At 35.1% G+C, this 19,932-nt stretch overlaps 1 protein-coding gene across 1 annotated transcript; it reads left to right on the forward strand.

Moving 5' to 3' along the window:
• The first annotated feature begins 13,076 nt into the window (after positions 1 to 13,076).
• On the forward strand, positions 13,077 to 18,723 carry LOC130722157 (probable leucine-rich repeat receptor-like protein kinase At2g33170). Its single transcript, XM_057572804.1, has 3 exons — positions 13,077 to 13,676; positions 13,916 to 16,880; positions 17,831 to 18,723. The coding sequence occupies exons 2-3, from the start codon at positions 13,931 to 13,933 to the stop codon at positions 18,217 to 18,219; spliced, it is 3,339 nt and encodes a 1,112-aa protein (XP_057428787.1). The 5' UTR covers positions 13,077 to 13,676; positions 13,916 to 13,930; the 3' UTR covers positions 18,220 to 18,723.
• Positions 18,724 to 19,932: the final 1,209 nt, after the last annotated feature.

The following is a 19,932-nucleotide window of genomic DNA, read 5'->3' on the forward strand; positions in this document are numbered from 1 at the left end:
TTAATTTAGTCAGTCAAACTTTGAAGTGTTGATTTTTCTTACAGTTGTCAAATTAATTAAACGCTGCAAGCCGGCGTCTAGTTTACCAAAATTCAAGTTCAACCATACGTAATATAAATAGACAATGTCCCCCCTAAAAAAATATAAATAGACAATTTGCAGGGTAAAATAAAATATATATGCACCGACTTTTAGACTTCATTTTCCCATCTAGATTTTTCATTAACCAATCAACTTCAACTAAAATTTTTGAATTACACTACAGCTCATTCCCATTTTTCATGAAAGTGCAACGTTAACACAAGGATTTGACTCATTTAAAATGTAATAAAAAAATTAATGGAACTTTATTTAACCGTAAAATAAATCTGAAAATAAGTACATTGACTTTTAACAAATCTTTTTTTAGATAAGCCACTTTTAACAAATCTAGTATATAGATCAAATCTTAACCTCCATTCGAACACAATTCACTTAACTAGCTACTGATAAAGAGTTATGTTAACATATGACTCATGAGTTTAACTTAGTTAACAGCTAAAAGAGATTAATTTGCTAATCGAACATACTAACTACTGTAGCAATTCTCCACTAATCAACATTGTAGAAAGACGTCGGTAATTTTAATAAAGGCTAAATAGGACAAACGCCTCCTTCATCACTGACGCAACCTCCTTAATTAAGTTAATTATTCATAAACCTAATAAACACCACTTGAACTTTTCGTAGTCATAAATCATTGCAGCACCAAAAAAACTTAATGCACTTTTAGCATAATAAATTCAATTGTAGCTCCACTAAGAACATGATTTAATGTTTACGGCTTATTAGCACTTTTGGTCCCCCAGGTTTGACATTTGTGCAAACGAGGTCCCTTAAGTTTTAATATAGCATTTCAGTACCTCCACGTTTATCTCCGTCAACAGTTTTAGTCCCCCAGCACCTTTCCGTCCAAAAGTTAACGATTCTGAGGGTAAATATGTAATTAAGCACGAAAAAATTAATTAAAAAATAAACATAAAAATTTTAAACCCAGAAAAATATCTCCTCTTCATCTCCCTTATCATCTTCATCACCTTGCCCAGAAAAAAAAAAATCTTCCTCTTCCAAACGCAGAGCCCCAAGCTGAGCACAATCCACATCCTCCTTCTACCTCTCGACCTCTCCATCTTCTGTTCCCTATCCCTCAAACCCCATAATGTTAGAGAGACAAGAAGCAGAAAACTAACCGCCAACAACTCCTTCAATCGTAGAGAGAGGGAAAGAGCGAAGTGCAGATTGAAGGAGGAGGGTGGAAGCTGTGGCGGTGTCATGGTGGCTCCATGGTGGCGCCGGCGGCTCTAATTTGGTGAATAGAACATGGATCCCGTGATTCCATTCTCCATTACTGTTAGGGTTTCCCGATTCCGCTAATAACACAAGTCTTGATCCGCGATCAATAAAACGACACCATATTCGCTTGATTTTCTTGTTTTCGTTGATGCGAGTTTTTTTTTTTTGTCAGATTTGGAATGAATTGGTTGTTTTGAGTTGCAGATTGTGAATTGAATGGAAGGAACTGGAGGCAGCAGTGCCTCTGCTTCTGCACCCGTGAACCAATGGTGGCAGGAATTTTTGCGTCGATCTATGTTTCAAGGGCAAGTACAATTGGAGTTTGAATTCGAAGGAGGACCTCGTGAACCATGGATTACTTGCAGTTCTTAGAATACAGATGAAGTCTTATTATAACCTTGCATACTACAATGTGAAGAATTCCTAATTACTTTTATTCCCTGATATTGTACAGATACGAAGAGCTAAGTATTGTTTGCCCTGATGAATGATGTTGCATACATATTTTTACTTCCAAAGATGGACTCTTTTTGCTTCTAGTGGATTTGTTTTGTTTTCCATATTTGGATTTTAATAATTTTCTGGTTTTTTGACGTATGTTGATGAGGTTTGGGGAAAAATTATTTTTCTGGGTTTGTTCTCCATTTTGATGAGGTTTGGGGAAAAGTTATTTTTCTGGGTTTGTTCTCCATTTTGTGGGTTTCAGGTGGTGGTGGCTGAGGAGGTAGGAGGAGTGGTGGTTGAGGAGAGAAAGTTTCATGAGAGAATATGTTTTGTGTCAATTTCAGTTTTGGGTTTGAAGATAATAGAGGAAGAAGATGAAGATCAAGGGTTTTAATTTTTTTCTATTTTTAAAATTAATTTTTGGGTTCAATTGTAATTTTAGTCCCTAAAACCGTTAACTTTTGGACGGAAAGGTGCTGGGGGACTAAAACTGTTGACGGAGATAAACATGGAGGTACTGAAATGCTATATTTAAATTTAAGGGACCTCGTTTGCACAAATGTCAAACCTGGGGGACCAAAAGTGCTAATAAGCTATATATCTAGCTTAACAATATGATATGTTACTTTTTTAGTTGAACTTTTTAGTGGACACCGTTATACTGTTGTGAAAAATGTCCAGGAAAAAGTAAAGTACATGGAATAGGTTATGGCCAAAAGACAACTCTGACAAGTTGATTTAATTAAACTAATTAGCATGTACAAAAAATTAAACTATTTAGTATTTTCCTTTGGTTTTGATTTCATGTGTTTTTGGAACTTAATTTTTCTTCGAGTAAATTAAGTTCATACACTTAAAAAAATAAGTATATTTGACAACTTTGTGATTTTCATTTTAAAAATAATCTTATATCTAATATATGTAACATTCCTGGAGAGTGCAATTTATCTTTCCGATGTACCCAAGAAAAAGGAAAAAAATGTGAGTTTTTTAATATTTCGTGAAATTTAATATTTTTGTGGGTGGATTTTGAGTGACAATTTTAATAATCATATTGATTTATAAATATTTCAATTAGAAAATTAGAATTCAAGGTTTTTAACTAGAAAAAAATGCTTGACATATATTTGATTGTAATAATTTTAAAAATTGATGGATTAAAATTTCTAAAAAAAATATAGGATGATGAACAAAATAAAACATCAACTACAAGACAAGTAATATAAAGTGTAATTAAATCTATTTAACTTTATGTAATTAACTTTTTTATAAGAAAAAAAATATATTAGTAATATAAAATCGAGCACAAGATGTGCTCGACAAAAAAAAAAAGTTTAAAAAAAATAAGCCAAGAATAACTTTATTTGAAAATTAAAGTTTGTCAGCACCCAACGCTTGTTACGTCCTTGAGGAGGTTGTTAACAGAGTTGTCAACCAATTGAAATTTTATTGGATGCAAGAATCGAGAACTCTTGACCTATAGAGGTGGAAGAGTTAAACTCATATAACGTGGGGCTAATTGCACCCACCTAAGTTTCATAATTTAACCGTTTAGGGCTTATTTTACATGAACTTAAATGTTTAGTGCATTGAGTTAAAAAAGTTGTTTAAATCATCTAAGGTAAATATTTGATAAAATCATCATATATAGTTTTAGATGGACTAATAATATATTTAAGACAAATGAACTCGAAGATTTCAAATTCTATTTTTTATAAACAATTCTATTAGTCCATTAACGTGAGATAAAATCACCTTCGTCCTCGTATAATAACTCAAGTGGTAGGAGTTGGAGATATTTGGGTTGGGTAGGGGGATGTCCAGGGATCGATTCTTGACGGATGCAATTTATCTTTCCAATGTAAAAAAAAAAAAAAAATAAAATCACCCTTCATGAGTAATTTAGACAACCATTAATTAAAATGTTATTATAATTTGGACCTAGAATCGTTATCTTTTTATTGAAACAAGAATCGTTATCCAAACCTTGGTAAGATAGTGAAAAGATAACGGGTAGAGTCGAGAAGATAGAGATCGAAGATTTGGTGAAGTGTAAAATTTTTGGCGTTTATACTATGTAATTTTCAAAAGGACAGTAATGTCAACATAATAAGCAATCTATAATTCTACCCATTAGTGGTGAAGGATTTGAAAGTGGAATGAAGCCAACCCTGTGACGGGTTTTAAGTGGAATCAAGCCAAACCGCAGATGATAGAGCATGCACACACTTGTAAAGTGCAGATTGAGCACACAATAAAATCCTATAAAGTCATCAGAAAGTGATGGCCTCCCCTCACATGTGCTCCAATTGCCTCTTTGTGGGGACACAAGGTCACTCATGCCTTTTCAAGATTGCATGATGAGAAGTGAGAAAGAAAAACCCACAATGGGGGACCCCTTGATAGGGACATAAATGCAATTAAGATAGAATAGAAAACTCAAGCAGCATCTCACCCAACCCCTAGTGTGTGTCCTTCAGATTAGTAGGGCCACTAGTATAACTGGTTGGATATTATTTGGTAGGGTTGAATTTCCTTAAATTGACTACAATTAGAGTTTTATAGACCCCCATCAAAGATTATACGATACTTTTCCAGCCCCCTAAATGTGTTGTGTGGTTTATAACATTTTTTTTTATAAGAATTCACATCTAAATTCTAGCTCCACTTTACAGAAAAATTTAAATAGAAAAATAGAAATGTGATATGAAAATAAGAGAGATAAAATAGAAGATAACTAAAATGAAATAGAAGAGTAGTGGGTTGATTTATTTCTGCTTTAAGAAAATGAGTTTCTTAACATTTACACTTGAATTCTTAGCATTTTTTCCTCTTATAAAAAGAAGAGTTCTTAGCATATACACTTGAGTTCTTATTGAGTCTATGAGATTCTCTCCAACACTCGCGCTGATATGAGTCTTAGTGTGTCTTCTGCAAGTACCTCATTCCATTCATGACGAACCTAGAGCCCTGTCCTGACCTACGGGACAACAACCACATCATTCCATTGTGATCCACTGTCGCCGCCTAGAAAGACTCCATTCAAATTCTCATAACCGAACATTTTTCATTTTCTTTTTCTATTTTCTCACTCCTCTACTAGAGCAAACCAATTGAAAGCACCCGGGGAGGTGGAATGGATGCGATAGAACTTTTCTAGGGCATGATATTTCTTCCCAAATCATGGTTATGGCTTTCTTGGTTTCCTTTTCTCTTTCTTTCTTCGATGTATCTATGGTAGCTAAAACTCATGTGTTAGACAATAGTTTTGTTGATTCTATGATTATCTCATTCAGTTTATACATATGAGTCTCTTGGCAGTGACGAATTCAGAAATTTAATGTTGGGGGGGGGGGTGGGGCATTATATACTTGTAAATTTGTAATAAAAAAATTAACATACTATTAGAAGTGATGACATTTTTTACCAAATGAAATACAAGTGATGACATTTTTTAACAAATGAGTCATAAAAAACCACATACTTTTACTACTCAAGTGAAGGCATTTAGTAATGTGAGACACAAGTGAGGACATTTTTTTTACCAAAAAGGTCATCTAAAACCACATACTTTTACTAAAAAAAATTTCTAATGATTTTTTTCAAAATTAAGTGAGGGCATTTGCCCTCATGCTTCCTAAGACCATGTACAATGGTGTAAACAAGTTTTTCCCATTCAACACCACTTTTTATCTTCCCAACACTCCACATCATCTTCTCTCTCCAATTCAACACACTTTCAACAAATACCCACTCCAATGGTTTTCTCTCTCAACACCCTACCCCACCACTCACCCTACCCCACCACTTTTTATTTCATATTTTTATTTAATTTTATGTTTTTGTTTTTTTTATTTACATAAAATTACAATTATTATTTTAAATTAAATTAAATAATAAACACTTAACGAATTAATTTTTTTTAATATAGATAATAATTTATTTTATTTCCTTAACTAAAAAATGGAAGACGATAAACGAAGCACACAATAATTTATTTTATTTTCTTAACTTAAAATGCAAGACAACAAACTAAGCACACAACACACAAATAACGTAATTAGTACGATACAAATCATCTTCCATCACGAAGCATTTGCAAACTTTGTCCATATGTGCTTCACTAGATCTGCTTGCAGTTCGTGATGAACGTTCGAATCACGCAACTCGGATCTAGCACGCACATGATTTGCAAAAGCGGGTAACACCTCGGTCGAGTATGGTTGCGGTGTACTAGATCCACCTTCCCCAGATTGCTCAAAATCGGTCCAACGTTGAGCAAATGTATCTCGTTCATCCTCAACAATCATATTATGTAATATGATGCATGACCTCATAATGATACCCAAATCAGCTATGTCCCACAAACGAGCTGGTTCACGGATGATTTTAAAACGAGCTTGAAGAACTCCAAATGCACGTTCGATGTCCTTCCGACATCTCTCCTGAACTTGTGCAAACAACTTATCCGGTTCACTTTGAGGAAGTCTGATCGATTTGACGAAAGTTGGATAAGAAGGGTAGATACCATCAGCTAGATAGTATGCCATATTATAGGGACGTTGATTCACAATGAAACTCACAGTTGGAGCCTTTCCCTGTTCCACATCATCAAACACTGGTGATCGATCTAGAACGTTTATGTCGTTCAACGTTCCCGGACATCCAAAAAAGGCATGCCAGATCCATAGATCATGAGATGCAACTGCTTCAAGAATAACTGTAGTGGTTCCCTTATCCCCTCTAGTAAATTGACCTTCCCATGCTTTAGGACAATTTTTCCACTCCCAGTGCATGCAGTCAATACTCCCGATCATGCCTGGGAACCCCCTTTGTTCACTAACCTGTAGTATTCTTTGCAGGTCCTCTTGAGTTGGTGCTCTCAGGTACTCGTGCTCATACAATCGTATGATTCCATTACAGAATCTACGTAAACACTCCAGTGCTGTAGTACCTCCTATTTTGATGTACTCATCGACTGCATCTGCTGCCACACCATATGCTAACATTCGCATTGCTGTGGTACATTTTGCTAAGGGTGATATACCTTCTTTCTTGGCTGCATCAACTCGCTGGGTGAAGTAGTTATCACTACTTGAAAGGTCCCCAACGATTCGAAGGAAAACGTGTTTTTGCATCCGGTACCGACGACGAAACATTGAATCGTCATATGTAGGCTCATTGGCAAAGTAGTCGTCAATTAGCCTTCGGTTTGCTGCTGCATGATCTCTACGGACATACTTTCTACGAGGTGCACTATCTTCCAAATTTTGGTTTGGACCCAACCCTAATTGGTTGAGTATAAAAGCTTCTTCAAGTTGAGAATTTTGAAGGTATGTTGCAATATCAAAAGGATTTTCACAAGGATTCTCAAAAGGATCAAAAGGATCCATTTGTTGTGAAATTCGAAGTAGAAAGTAAGAGGTTTTGGATATTGGTACATAAATTGATCTATGAATCCATATATATAAGTAAATTGAATGGTGGACACTGACGGATTCAAAACAAGTTACCCACTAGAGTTAATAATCGGAAAAGGACTAGATTCGAATTGAGTGGAGCATATTCAAACCCAATAACCCATACACTAAAGCCGAACACTGCAGACTTGACACTACTGGCAAATTATTAAAGCAAACCCCACCGACTTGACACCACTGGCAAATTATTAAAGCAAACCCCACCGACTTGACACCACTGACAGATTCGAAACAAGTTACCCACTAGAGTTAATAATCGGAAAATGACTAGATTCGAATTGAGTGGAGCATATTCAAACCCAATAACCCATACACTAAAGCCGAACACTGCAGACTTGACACCACTGGCAAATTATTAAAGCAAACCCCACCGACTTGACACCACTGGCAAATTATTAAAGCAAACCCCACCGACTTGACACCACTGACAGATTCGAAACAAGTTACCCACTAGAGTTAATAATCGGAAAATGACTAGATTCGAATTGAGTGGAGCATATTCAAACCCAATAACCCATACACTAAAGCCGAACACTGCAGACTTGACACCACTGGCAAATTATTAAAGCAAACCCCACCGACTTGACACCACTGGCAAATTATTAAAGCAAACCCCACCGACTTGACACCACTGACAGATTCGAAACAAGTTACCCACTAGAGTTAATAATCGGAAAAGGAGTAGATTCGAATTGAGTGGAACATATTCAAACACAATAACTCATACATTAAAGCCGAACATTACAGACTTGCCATCACTGACAAATTATTAAAGCAAACACAACATACTTGACGACAACACTGACAAATGGTTAAAGCAAACACCACAGACTTGACACCACTGGCGGGTTTGACCGAATACAGACAAATACTCGATTGAAATTAATTACCAAATAGGTCTTGGGCCAACTTACTCAACAGCTCTTTCTTACGGTCATCGAGATCCTCTTCAGAACTTAGCTTGAGATACAAATTGGTTTTCATCAATTGGTTAGTTTGTTCTTGCACCATTGTTAGCTTATCAATTCGTGCAATCTCTTGAGCCTTCAAATCTTTGTATTCAACCCAAACTTTCCCCTTCTCCTCAACGACAGGTTCTTTACTTTTCTTTTTATTCTTTCTTTTAGCTGCCTCCCTACCCATTGGACGAGGAATTGATCCTATAGTGGTTGAGCCACATGCATCACTGTCGTGAGATCTCTTAGATCCACTACTTGCTGAGCCACCATTTCCTCCTACTTGACTACAAAAACGTGGTAGATCACGGAGAGCGATCCATTCTTCCATCAAAGTAAATTGAACATTCTTCCCACATGCGAATAATTCCTGCGCTTTTGCCAAAACATCATTATCCGACCAACCGCTTCCTTGTTGACGCTTAGCGGCATCATAAGCGCCAATCCATTTACCCAGTATTTTGTTCATATAATTCCAACGGTTTCGACATGCAATTCCATCACGCGGAGGATCGAATGAGCAATGCTCATTACAATACTCAGCAATATCTCTCCAAAATGTTTCTCCTTTCTGGTTTTTCCCCACAACACTGCTTGTTCCACAGTTAATCCACCCACTAATTAGCACCATATTTTGTGCAGTGTTCCATGCGGGTGCATGCGTTTTTTTGCTCTTAGGAGTGACTTCATTGACTTCATTATCAGCTGACCCGTCACCAAGATTGACTTGTGTTGAAAATTCCGGAAATTCCGGTCCATCAACACTAGGAAAATTTGCACGAACCATTGGCATATAACCACTAGACTGGGGTGTTTGAGATGGATATCTCACAGATCCATAAGATGGATGAAAGTTTGGAACAAATGATGACTGGTTCGAATACTGATTTGGATCTGGATAATAGTTTGGATTTTGAGGATGTTGGTTGGAGAATTGATGTGGGACTTGAAAATAGTTTGGATTTTGAGGACGTTGGTTGGAGAATTGATGTGGGACTTGATAATTGGTGGGATTTTGAGGACGTGGGTAAGAAAATTGATTTGGATCTTCATAGTTGTTGGGATTTTGGTTGGAAATTGGGTAGCTTGAAGAATTCTGGGTGTTGTAATGGTGATTGTTGGGATCCATTTCAAAACAAATGCTAATATAAGGATAATAAGATGGTGAGAGAGATAATAAAGATGGGGAAAAACTTGGTTTTTTTTTCTGTGTCCAAATCTATCAAACCAAGTCTCTATTTATAGAGAAAAAAAAGTTATGAATTTTGGTAAAAAAAAAAAAAAAAAAAAATTTCAACAAGATAATTCAGTTTAAAGTTTTTTAAAAAAAAAAATCCGGCTGGCCAATGGGACGCTGCCACGCGTCCCATCCTCACCCACTCGGTCTTCTCTCTCCTCTCCCACTGACACGCCACGCGCGTTGTCGGCGCGTGTCCTGCACGCGCCTAGCGTTCTCCAATCCGGAGCTGCCACGTGGCTCCGGATGCTCCTCTCAACAATGTTGAACGGTTTCAACATTTTCCCAACTTCAACAACATTCAACAGACCAATGCAAGGGCTAAACATGTTTCAACAACATTCAACATCAGTTTCAACAGACCATTGTACATGGTCTAACATAGATCCGTAACTGTTCCTTGGTTTCTTCTTATTCTTCTTCCTTCTTTGTATCTATGGGTGGCTAAACCTCACATGTTAAACAAATCCGTCACAAAATTCTAGTACTCCATAACAAATGAGATACCGTCACTAACAGTTTGCGACGGAAATATTCCCTCTCAAAATTCCGTCGCTAACTTATTTTCCATAATTTACTAGGATTTTGTGACGGAATAAATCTCGTCGCAAAGAATATTCCGTCACTAAAAACTATAATACAACTTTTTTTTTTTTAATTTAGAAACCAGATTTGATTCCAGCATTACTTTGTTTTCCCAATTTTCTTGATGGTGTTAAAGCTTGGTAGCTAAAAAAATGTTCTAGAGGAATCCAAACTTTCAATTGAATCCTTTCACCAATGCTCCCCGTTATTTTCAATCAAAATTATCATGTCGTTGATTCCAAATCTCAATCTTGAGCATCACATCACAAGTCCATAAAAACCAGCCGATTAAGCCACTTATTTAACTGGAAAGAAATCAAAAACTGCTGAAAATAACAGTGGGAAGAAGAGTTAGAGAGAGAAGCGGGATAAGGGGAGAATATTATAGGTGAAATGATGTGAAAGAAAAATATATAAAATTAGGATAAAAAGAGAAATATGGAATATGAGTCTATCAGTATATCACAATTATTTATTTAATTTATTAATAAAAATGTGAGATTCATTAGGAAAAAAAAAGTGAGATTTACCGAACTACTAGATATTATACTCGTGCGTTGCACGAGTTTACTTACAATATTTTTTAACAATATGTAAAAATTATTATAGTTTAACTAAATAAAAGGTAAAATATTTTTTAATTATAAATATAAAAAATTTGTGTTAAGACATTTCAATAAATATTATTATATTTCTTTTTGTATAAATAATTAATATTACTCAAATTTAATTATTAGAATAGAAATAATTTTAACAATTAAAAAATTTATTTATTTAATAATATGAAAAATTATTAACTTACTTTGAAATATTTAAATTACGTAAAAAATGATAATTAATAAGTATTTAATGTCATGAAATTAGTTTTAATATTTGTTTTTGTACTTTTTACCTGGAAAGTCATTTGCTATGACATGTCATGACCAAGAAGAATAAATTCATTTTAACTATTTGAATTACAATAAGTGATAACTTAATAAATACCCTTTTGACAACAAAATAGCCTAAAATATTATCTTGTGAATTTAATTTTTTTCAACTTATTTGGTATGCAAATGTTTTCTCACAGTTGATAGCAATGAGACTAATACCTGGAGGCTCTACGATCAGTTAAGTGGATAGGTTAGGCCTCTCACAACAAACATTTATCCAATTGTGGTTATTAACTCATTATTATTTTTTTCTAAAATATCATAGATTAAAAAGTATGTTTAAATAATTTTTTAAATAATGCACATATATGTTATAGTTAAAAATAAATACCTTTTTGCAGCATTTTTCAATTTTAAAATATTTTATACATATTATTTATTATTAAATAATTTTAATTTTTTATCTTTGGCAAATGCAAAACTGAAGATAATTTCAGTTTTTTTTAAGTCAATTTTAAGTTGATGAATTTTGTTATTTAATGTAAGTGGTTGAATTTCTTTATGACCATAAAATTTGTGATCATGTATATTTTCCCTTCTTTTAAAATATTCTTGAATCTGGATGCAAAATTCTCCCTATAGTAGCATGTAAGTAGTTACTCTGAAAGAATTGTAACAATGAGAAATCAAGAGTAAAAATTAGAAATCAAGAGAAGTTTATTTAGTGATAATAAAAATCTATTAGACAATATAAAATTCAAACCTTCTCATCAATTAGAACCATGTAGCTAATTAATTCCTTGTTTCTGTATATATTGAGAGTGCCTCATATTCGTGAAACTCGCACTTTTATTTTCCAATCACCCGCAGTGGAGGATAAATCACTAAGGAATGTGTGTTCTTTGTTGTTGTTGATGATCTTTCTCCTGAAACAAAGAAATACGAAATGAGTAATATGTAATAAGGACAAGCAATTTTTTTTTGCTAATGTGATGAAAAATGACATGCTTATTAAAATAGGTTGTGACAGTTGCCATTCTTTTCTTGTAAGATGTTGAAGTCTAAGGCATGTATGATTTGAGTGTGATTGAGTTGTTTATATAGAGATATACAATAGTGTATGGTTTAATGTAATTCATTTTTTTAAATTAATGTAGGTAGATGAATAGGCTCTTTTTATTATCAAATTTTATCAGTTTTTGCAGGGTGATTTATTGCTTTGAAATGACAGGTTATGAATTTGTGCAGAATTGATAAAATTGAGGGACAATAGATTAATTTCAATTTACATTGTTATAGAAAAAGGTGCTCAAAATTCCAATGGGTAAAAATTTATTGTATTTCATGGCTGTGCTAATTTATTGCACTGTGTATTTTTCACGGTTTCGAATGTATCTTTCAAATGTGCTTTTCATGTATATAGAAGATTACTTTGAGCCGTTGAAGAAAATTCCGTTGGAAAAATTTCTTTAAGTTGACTATGTAGTCAGTTTCATTAAGTAACAAAAAAAAAATGATTCCATTTAACTTAAGTAACTGAAAATGAAAATTAAAATAAATTGTTAATGTGTTTAATGCAATTTTTCAAGTATTTAATACTTATAGCTCAAGTGAGCTTTACATATATATATATAGAAGATAGAGCCCAAATTATTATACGATCGTAGAGAATCCGAGTTTAAGTCTAAGTGAATGAGACTGTTAAATATCTCTGATATGAAAAACTTTATCACTTATAATAATCTTATCCGACTTGAACAAAATTGTGTCGGTTCAAGATACATGAATAATGTTTGTTCACGATTCATTTTTACTTACATCTGAGCCAAATAGAAAAAAAAATTAATGATATGATATGTGATATGATAATAGAAAAACAATGAAAATAAAGTGTGAATCAATCATTCATTACTCGGGTATAAATAAGGAAATTATTGTATGATTTTTTGATGCTAAATTATTGTATGATTAGAAATGAAATGAACCTTTTTTTGAAAGATGCAAAATAGAAAATGGAATCTTTTCAACCATGTTGTTGTGTGAGTGCAAAAACAAGGTTGGGTTGAATGAATGACGCGTAGAAAAAAGGAAGCCATACATACCCAACCCATGTAGTGATTGAGTATAACTTGAGCTACGACTTGGACTACAACTATACAGCGATTTCAGCGCCCACCTACCAACAAAATCAACACAAACAAAGGAAGAAGAGGCTCCATCATCATCATCATCATCATCATCACAAGCAAAATCTTCACATTCATTCATTTCCATTCTCTACTTTTCTGCAACCCTTTTCTCACTTGAAAACAAGACAAGAATAAAAGAACCACCCTTTTGTTGTTGTGGAGAGACAATGAAAACAAATGATCCTATGAATATGATCAGAGAAAGATGAAAGCATGCTTTGTCGGCCAATAAACCTTCACACCCCATAAAGATCCTTTCACTCTCACCATCCATTCTTTCTTTCTCTTCCCTTACAGTGCCACCCCCACTTACCCGGATATTCATTGAACTTCGAGCCTAAAGGCTTTTGGATTTTTCTCATCAAAATCTTGTCCTTTTCCTCTTCAGATTAAAGATCCCCACTTTTCATGCCAAAAAGCCAGGTGGGTATATTCTATTTCTGGCTAGAGTTTCACTCACTTCAGGGTCCTTCTCAATTTTACTTCACCAGGAATCATTGATTTGATTTGATTTGATTCCAACTGGTGGACTTGCTGGACTGGTTTTGTTCTTATCGAGTGCTGATGGTGGGGTTTCAAAGGTATGATATGAGTTTATGTCTTTGTTTTTTGCCTTTACCCTGATTCATTCAGATTCTGGGAATGGCATTTGGAATTGTTCTGTTCTGTTCTGTTCTGTATTACTTTAAGTTCATGAGCCTATTCATTATGAATTTTCAGATTATGTAGTTATAAAAGGTTACCAAATTTTTTCTGGTTTCAGTCAGAATAAAAACCATTTGGGTTAGGCAATTGACTGGTTAATTGTTTGCTTGTGCAGGTGTTGAGAATTAAGATGTCTTTGAACATCAGGGGGGGGAGAGGTTTGTCAGAAGGGTATTTCGTAATTTTACTGCTCTTGACTTTACTTTGTGGCATAGAGGGGTTGAACACAGAGGGGCATATCCTTCTAGAGCTGAAGAATGGACTTCATGACAAGTTTAATCTATTGGGGAGTTGGAAGTCTTCTGATGAAACCCCATGTGGATGGGTTGGTGTAAATTGTAGTGACAATAGCATCAACTCAGTGGTCATGTCTCTTAATTTGAGTTCTATAGGTCTTTCTGGAACTCTAAATGCTACTAGCATTGGGGGTTTGACCCATCTAACTTATGTAAATCTTGCTTTCAATGAGCTCACTGGAAATATCCCCAGGGAGATTGGTGAGTGCTTGAATTTGGAATCTCTATATTTGAACAACAATCAATTTGAGGGACCAATTCCTGCTGAATTAGGTAAGCTGTCTGTTTTGAGAAATTTGAACATTTGCAACAATAAACTCTCTGGTGTTCTTCCGGGCGAGTTTGGAAGCATGTCTTCATTGGTTGAGTTAGTGGCCTATAGCAACTTTCTTGTTGGCCCCCTGCCTAACTCCATCGGAAATTTGAACAATCTTGTGACTTTCAGAGCCGGGGCAAATAACATTACCGGTAGCTTGCCGAAGGAAATTGGCAGATGTAAGAGCTTGGAACGTCTTGGTCTTGCTCAAAATCAGCTCACAGGGGAGCTACCGAGTGAGATTGGCATGCTTAACAGCTTAAAAGAACTCGTTTTATGGGAAAACCGGTTCTCCGGAGCTATTCCTAAAGAGCTAGGGAATTGCAGTAATCTTGAGACCCTTGCTTTATATGGGAATAATCTTGTTGGGCCTTTACCTAGGGAGATTGGGAACCTCAAATCAGTGAAGTCGTTGTATCTTTACAGAAATAAGTTAAATGGGACCATCCCAAGGGAAATTGGAAATCTTTCTTCAGTTTTAAGCATTGATTTCTCAGAGAATTCTTTTGTAGGTGACATCCCTTCGGAGTTGAGCAAAATAAGTGGTCTGAGTTTGCTCTTTCTCTTTGAGAATCATCTAACTGGTGTTATACCTGACGAGTTTAGCAACTTGAGGAACCTGTCTCAGCTGGACCTATCAATAAACAATCTTAGAGGTCCAATTCCACTTGGCTTCCAATATCTGTCTCGAATGTATCAGTTGCAACTTTTTGACAACTCTCTAAGTGGTGTTATTCCTCAGGGACTCGGACTTCGTAGTCCTCTTTGGGTGGTTGATTTCTCCGACAACAACTTGACCGGAAGAATACCTCCTCATCTTTGCCGAAATTCCCGCTTGATGTTGTTGAATTTGGCAGCTAACCAGCTTAATAGAAATATACCCACAGGGATACTGAACTGTGAATCACTGACACAGCTGCTGTTGTTTGGAAACAAGCTTACCGGCGGCTTCCCTTCAAAACTGTGTAAACTGGAGAACCTTACTGCCGTTGATTTGAACGAGAACAGGTTCAGCGGTCCACTTCCTCCTGAGATTGCGTACTGCCGTAAATTGCAAAGGCTTCATATTGCAAACAATTATTTCGTATCAGAGTTACCTAAGGAAATAGGAAACCTCTCTCAGTTGGTGACTTTTAATGTTTCATCAAATCTTTTCACTGGTGGAATCCCACCTGAAATTTTTTGGTGCCAAAGGCTCCAGCGGCTTGATCTCAGTCACAATAGCTTTACTGGTTCCTTGCCAAGTGAGCTTGGAACACTTCAACACTTGGAGATTCTCAAGCTCTCAAATAATAAGCTGTCTGGATATATTCCTGGAGCATTAGGTAATCTGTCTCATTTGAACTGGTTGCTGATGGATGGAAATTCATTTTCTGGTGAAATACCTTCCCACTTGGGTTATCTTTCAAGCTTACAGATTGCAATGGATCTCAGTTACAATAATCTTTCTGGACGAATACCGTCTCAGCTCGGGAATCTCAACATGCTTGAATATCTGTTTCTGAATAACAACCATTTGGATGGTGACATTCCCAGCTCCTTCAGTGAGCTTTCAAGCTTGCTAGGATGTAATTTCTCACACAATAACCTCTCTGGACCTATACCTTCCACTAAGATTTTCCAAGATATGGATGCAAGTAGCTTTATTGGTGGTAACAAAGGCCTTTGCGGTGCACCTCTCGGTAGCTGCAACACCAATCGAGCTTCTCGTTCTGTTCGTCCAGGGAAAAATGTTGAGTCTCCTCGCGCTAAAATTGTCATGATCATTGCAGCTGTTGTTGGTGGTGTTTCTCTCATTTTTATTGTAGTTATTTTGTATTATATGAGACGTCCTAGGGAGACAATTGATTCCTTTGGAGACGCTGAGAGTGAGACTCCCTCCGCGAATTCAGATATGTATTTGCCTCCAAAGGATGGTTTCACATTTCAAGATCTAGTTGAAGCTACAAAAAGGTTTCATGAAAGCTATGTTATTGGCCGCGGAGCTTGTGGAACAGTTTACAAGGCAGTGATGAAATCTGGTAAAACTATTGCTGTAAAGAAGTTAGCATCTAACAGGGAGGGGAATAACATTGAGAACAGTTTCAGGGCTGAGATAATGACTCTGGGAAGGATAAGGCATCGGAATATAGTGAAGTTGTATGGTTTTTGCTATCACCAGGGCTCCAATCTCCTACTTTATGAGTACATGGAAAGGGGTAGCTTAGGAGAACTATTGCATGGTTCTGCAGCTAGTTTGGAGTGGCCGACTCGGTTCATGATTGCGCTTGGAGCTGCTGAGGGTCTTGCCTACTTGCATCATGACTGCAAACCAAAGATTGTTCACCGTGACATAAAATCTAATAACATTCTACTTGATGAAAGTTTTGAGGCCCATGTTGGTGATTTTGGCTTGGCAAAAGTGATTGACATGCCACAGTCAAAATCAATGTCTGCAATTGCTGGATCTTATGGGTATATTGCTCCTGGTAAGCTCCAATATTTTCATAATTAGTTAACCAAGCAAAGACTTTCTTCTTGACTTTATATCTTGTTTTAACATATATAAAACCTCGTTTGGATGCAAAGCAAAGAGTGCTTATTGGAGCTTTTATATTGCATTTTCTAGTGAATAAGTTCCAATAAGTCCGTATCCAAATGGGCTCATAGTCTAGTCTGTCTAGGTAGATCATATTATTGTGAATCCTATTTTGAGTCTTATTGGGACTTGCTATTTCACTTCATGCTTGTAGACAATATATACTTTCAAGTTTTTGAAGAAATTGAGTTTTTTATATAAAGAAGTTCTGGTATTGCTTTCATTTTGATGATCTAAGAGAGTATCTGATATTTTTTACAATGATTTGTTGCCTCTAAAACTGACCAATTTTTACAATTGGTTAGTTTCGTTCAATTATAATTCTACTTTTGACTTTGTCAATTATAGTATTTCCTTTGTATAAACTTTTAATGTATAGATAAATAAATTAATTCGTTTTAGGCACATAGGTGCAAGGGCTGCTGAAGCTGAGATTATCAGAAGAATCACTTTTATACATGACCATGTGCTGGGCCAATTTCATGTCGGCAAATTCAGTTAGATTCTATCTTCGAAAATTTAAGATGGAAAATTTTCATACATATCTCATCCTTGAATATATATATATATATATATATATATATATATATATATATATATATATTGTTTCATAGCTGGTCCTAAGCTCAGATAAAGGAGAAATGTTGTGTTAGGCTTGCGGCAGTCAACGTAAAACTAGCTTTATCTTTCATATAGATCAAGTGATCTATATAGCTGATCTCCCTACCTCATTTTGTGGGATAAGACTTTTGTTGTTATTGTTGTTATCGTTTATCATTAGAGATTAAACTTTATTTCCTGTCAATTATTGTTTGCTGAACCATTTATCCTGCATTACAGAGTATGCATATACCATGAAGGTCACAGAAAAGTGTGACATATACAGTTACGGCGTTGTGCTCTTGGAACTGCTAACCGGAAAATCTCCAGTTCAGCCACTGGAGCAAGGAGGTGATCTTGTCACATGGGTGAGGAACCATATTCGGGACCATGACAATACATTGTCATCAGAGATACTCGACAGTCGTCTTGAACTTGAAGAACAAATCACCAGGAATCACATGCTCACTGTTTTGAAACTTGCTTTACTATGCACAAGCATGTCTCCTTCAAAGAGGCCAACAATGCGCGAAGTTGTGTCAATGCTCATTCTGTCCAATGAGCGAGAAGGAAACCTAACACTCACTCAAACATATAACCATGATCTTCCTTCAAAAGGTGTCATATGAAACTATGCAGCTTCTCTTGAGATTTTGTTAACAAAGAGCCGCCCGGTTCATCAAAGCTCAAGCTATGTGCAGCGTCCAGGGAAGAGTCTGACAACATGATCTAATATATGCAGGCTTGTCTAATGTACACAGACTTACCTTGGTTTTTAACAAGGGACTGTTTCCAGGACTTGAATCCGTGATCTCTGTCACATGACAACAACTTTTTACCAATGCGCCAAGGCTCGCCTTCTCTTGATTTGTTAACAAAATGATTTTGTTAACTCATTTTGTTAACAAATCTGATAATTTTTTTCCTGGTCATTTTCATTAGTATTGTTTTCCACAAGAGAGAGTAGAAGATGATTCTTGTACATCCTTTCACCCCATTATTCCACTAGACTTAATTTGTTTTTTCATAGCAGCCTTTGTTAATGATTTCACTTCTTTATATTTTCTTTTGGAATTCAATATAGTAACTTTATTGTACAGGTTGGGGTTGGAATTACCATTTAATGTGCATCACTATCATCCACATTATGCTCTTGTGTAGGGAAGGATAAATATTTTAGCTGCTCAATCAAACTAATTCTTATTTTAACATATTAAAGTTCATTTTCTTTGACTGAATTGTGAACAGCTTATAGAATTTTCAGATATTTGGATACACGTTATAGCGATGAAACTTTTTTTTGCATTTGAACTTTAAGACAATATCTTTTCTTTTGTCATTTATGTAATACATGTTTCTGGGGCGTATCAAGTGAGAGTAATGTTTACTGTGAGAGATGAGAACAACAAATTGTGACCATACAATTATAAATAGATGGTTGAGATTCAATATCATTTAATGATCATGTGACTTTTTTAAAAAGGCATGCAACTTTTTTTATGTTTTAATCTTAACCATTTATGTTACATTTAATGGTTACAATTTGATGCTCTCATTTCTCATAATAAACATTGTTCTCACTTGGTACGCCCTTACAAATTCTATTCCTTATTTAAAAGCTTACATTTGATTTAAATTCTTAGTCTTATCTTCATAGATTACAAAGAAAAAGAAGTTTTATAGTTTTCATAATTCAAATAAACATCTTATTATAGTATAATGTGAATAGACCCTGATTCATAAGAAAGAGTTATATTTACCCTTTTTTTCTTGAAATGGCCAACATTCTAACTTAAAAGTCTGTTTAGAGTTCACATGTTAAAGCTCATTTACACTAGGGCTAGTAAAATATTCAAACATAGGCTTAGTTATTAACTACAAATAACAACAGTGTCTTTTTTTTCTTTCTATATATAACTCAAATTTGAAATCTTATTTAAAGCGAATCAAGCATGTACCTTTAAATTAACCACTCCTCGCTGTAAAACTTTCTCAGATTGGCGTTACTCATTACTTTATTATAATCAAAACCATCATGAAAGAAGCATTCACATTACATTTTTCGTGTAACCAAAATGATTGGAGTACATTTTTCAAAGCCTATTCTATTATTATATATATAAAAGGAAAGACAAAATAATGTATAATGGATGAAAAACTGTAAAGAAAAGGTCATAATTAGAATCAGATCCAATTTAAAGGTTAACAATATCCAGAATCCAAATTGTGATATAATCTAGTTAGGCACACAAGTTGAATTAAAGAATATCCATTGGTCGAACAATAATTAGAAAGTGGGAAAAAAAATGAAGTTGCTTCTAGATAAAGGGAAATTATAAACT

The sequence above is a fragment of the Lotus japonicus genome, chromosome 6 (genome assembly GCF_012489685.1).
Source record: "Lotus japonicus ecotype B-129 chromosome 6, LjGifu_v1.2".
NCBI lineage: Eukaryota > Viridiplantae > Streptophyta > Magnoliopsida > Fabales > Fabaceae > Lotus > Lotus japonicus.

Coding starts and splice junctions, on each gene's coding strand:
- LOC130722157 (XM_057572804.1), top strand. CDS start 13,931: ATGTCTTTGAACATCAGGGGGGGGAGAGGTTTGTCAGAAGGGTATTTC. Junction 16,881..17,830: donor TTATGGGTATATTGCTCCTG/GTAAGCTCCAAT, acceptor CCTGCATTACAG/AGTATGCATATACCATGAAG.